The sequence below is a fragment of the Oryx dammah genome, unplaced genomic scaffold (genome assembly GCF_014754425.2).
Source record: "Oryx dammah isolate SB20612 unplaced genomic scaffold, SCBI_Odam_1.1 HiC_scaffold_29, whole genome shotgun sequence".
Classification (NCBI taxonomy): Eukaryota; Metazoa; Chordata; class Mammalia; order Artiodactyla; family Bovidae; genus Oryx; species Oryx dammah.
This window is the reverse complement of record NW_024070213.1, coordinates 16,834,752-16,837,880: the sequence shown is the minus strand read 5'-3', so window position 1 is coordinate 16,837,880 and position 3,129 is coordinate 16,834,752. Positions and strand designations below refer to the sequence as shown.

At 40.1% G+C, this 3,129-nt stretch overlaps 1 protein-coding gene across 1 annotated transcript in view; it reads left to right on the top strand.

Annotated features, from left to right (window-relative positions):
• LOC120857783 (antigen WC1.1-like) overlaps nucleotides 1–3,129 on the top strand; it is a 12,021-nt gene that overhangs the window by 5,614 nt on the left and 3,278 nt on the right. Inside the window, exon 5 of the mRNA XM_040233519.1 lies at nucleotides 2,981–3,112. Within this exon, the coding sequence (XP_040089453.1) occupies nucleotides 2,981–3,112 (132 nt within the window). The remainder of the gene's footprint in view (nucleotides 1–2,980; nucleotides 3,113–3,129) is intronic.

The window sequence follows — 3,129 nt, the reverse complement described above, 5'->3', positions numbered from 1 at the left end:
GACCCATGGACTGCAGTCTGCCAGGCTCCTTTGTCCATGGGATTTCCCAGGCAAGAATACTGGAGTGGATTGCCATGCCCTCCTCCAGGGCTTCTTCCTGACCCAGATATTGAACCCACTTCTGCACTGGCAGGCAGATTCTTTACTACTGAGCCATCTGGGAAGCCAGTGACACAATATATCCCTCCATCCAGCTAGGTCTTGAATTTCTCTCAGAAGTTTTGTCCACCTTCTTCTACATTTTTCCTAAGCATTTTATTTATTTTTTTTATGTTATTAGTATTTCTTCTATGGAAGATGTCCTAGGAATGAATTGTCTCTGACTTGTTTTCACCTTTTAACGTTTTTTAAAAAATTTTTGATGTAATTTTAGACTTACTGAAATGCTAGAAGAAAAATATAAACATTTCCAGATGACCTTTAACTGGAATCCCTCAATGCTAGTTTTTGGTTCATTCTGTCTCATTTCTCTCTGAACATATAAAATCTTTCTGGATTAGGTTTCTGTCATGATGTCCCTTTACCACTAAAATACTATGAGGAATTTCCTTATGTAACCACAGGTTCAGTCAAGTTCTCAGCTGATTGCAGCCCCAGATGATATCTAAGTGCAAGCACTGAAAGACCCCAAGACAGAACTGTTGAGTCTTTCCCAAATTGCTGACTCAGGAAGTCTTAAGCAAAATGAAGTATATATTTTCTCCTCCAGTGGCTAAATTTTGGGGGGAAACTTTTTACACAGCACTATAACCAGGACACTTACCATGTGACCTACAGTTAGGTTGGTGCAAAAGTAATTGTGGTTTTCACATTGTTGAATTTTTTTTTTTTTTTTTTGCCATTTGATGTTGGAATGTATTCTTAAATAAATGTGGTTATGTTACACATCATTTAATGTGTATTTCTTGCTTTTTATTTTGCTAATGGTTTATGACTTGCTGCTTATTTTATATGTATTTTAGACTATAGACATGATGTTAGACACAAAGCAGTTTCAAGTCATTTTCTTATTTGAGTTCAAAATGGGTCGTAAAGCAGCAGAGGCAACTTGCAACATCAACAATGCATTTGGCCCAGGAACTGCTACTGAACATATAGTGCAGCGGCTGTTCAGGAAGTTTTGCAGGGCTTCCCTGGTGGCTCTGTGGTAAAGAATCTGCCTGCCAATGCGGGAGGCATATGTTCAATCCCTAGTCCAGGAAGATGCCACGTGCTGCAGAGCAGCTAAGCCTGTGCACGACAAATATTGAGCCTGTGCTCTAGAGCCTGGGAACCACAACTACTGAGGCCCAGAAGCCCGAGAGCTTGTTCTCTGTAACACGAGAACCACCACAATGAGAAGCCTGCGCACTCCCCACTCGCCACAACTAGAGGAAAGCCTGAGCAGCAGCAAAGACCCTGCAAAGCCAAAAACAAGTAATAAATAAATTTTTTAAAAAGAGAAGTTTTGCAGAGGAGATGAGAACCTTGAAGATGAGGAGTGCAATGGCCTGTCATTGGAAGTTGACAACAACCAGTTAGAGCAATTATCAGAGCTGATCCTCTTACAATTACATGAGAAGTTGCCTCAGAACTGAATGATGACCTTTCTACAGTCGTTTGGCATTTGAAGCAAATGCCGAAAGGTGAAAAAACTTGATAGGTGAGTGCCTCATGAACTGACCACAAATCAAAAAACTTGTCATTTTGAAACATCATCTTCTCTTATTTTACACAACAACAATAAACCATTTCTCGATTCAATTGTGACCTGTGATGAAAAGTGGATTTTATACAACAATTGGTGATGACCAGCTCAGTGGTGGGACTGAGAAGAAGCTGCAAAGCACTTCCCAAGGCCAAACTTGCTGCCAGTCTGATCCACTACAGCTTTCTGAATCCCAGTGAGACCACTGCATCTGTGAAGTATGCTCAGCAAATCACTGAGACGCACTATAAACTGCAACACCTGCAGTCGGCGTTGGTCAACAGAAAGGCACCAATTCTTCTCCATGGCAACGCCTGGCCACACATCACACAACAACGCTTCAGAAGGTTAACGAGTTGGGCCACGAAGTTTTGCCTCATCTGCCATATTCACCTGACCTCTCGTCAACTGAATACCACTTCTTCAAGCATCTCGACAACTTTTTGCAGAGAAAATGCTTCCACAACCAACAGGAGGCAGGAAAGGCTTTCCAAGAGTTCATCAAATCCCAAAGCACAGCTTTGCCCTATAGGAAGAAAACAAACTAATTTCTCATTGTGCAAATGTGTTGATTGTAATGGTTCCTATTTTGATTAATAGAGATATGTCTGAGCCTAATTATAATGATTTAAAATTCATGGTCTGAAACCGCAGTGATGTTTGCACCAACCTAATAGAATATTTGTTCTTGATCTTCAATTTTAAGAACTGCCTTATGCTGCTCTAACGTGCTTATACATTCATTCTTTAGTCCTTAAATTCAAATATTAAGTTTGTTAGCTCTAGAACTTTTATTTCTTTATTGTTAAAATTTCTCTGCCAAGAAACACATCTTGTCAATTAATCTTAGAGCATTTTAATCAGGGATATTTAAATTCTCTGTCAGGTAACTTTAATAGTTGAATATTTGGAGAAATTTTGGGGAATGTCTTCTTTTTCCTTTTCCTTTTCGATTTGATCTCTTTTATATGAGCTTTTTTTCTTCTTTTAGTGACAGACACAGAAGATAAAAACTTTTAGAAATCTTTCAGAAAAGATTTTGTTTTGCTTCTTCTATTTAGATATAGATTTGGGTATAGAACGCACTGTTTAACTCGTTCTCAGTGTAAAGCTTGGCTTAAACAAAAATTGTGGCACTGTCAGAAGCAGACCTCTCCATGGAGAAACTGAACTCTATAATAACCTCACTGCTGTTACAGCTTTCATCTCAAACTCCATCACTAGGTTATTTAGTTTAATTCAGTTTTCTGTTCTTCAGCCCAACCAGACCCCTGATCATTGCTGTTTCTGCAGGAAACCAGACCCAGGTGCTGCCCCAGTGCAACGACTCTGTGTCTGAACCAGCAGGCTCTGCGGCCTCAGAGGAGAGCGCCCCCTACTGCTTAGGTGAGAGTCCCACAGAACAGAAGATGCTACTGCTGCGAAGTCACTTCAGTCGTGTC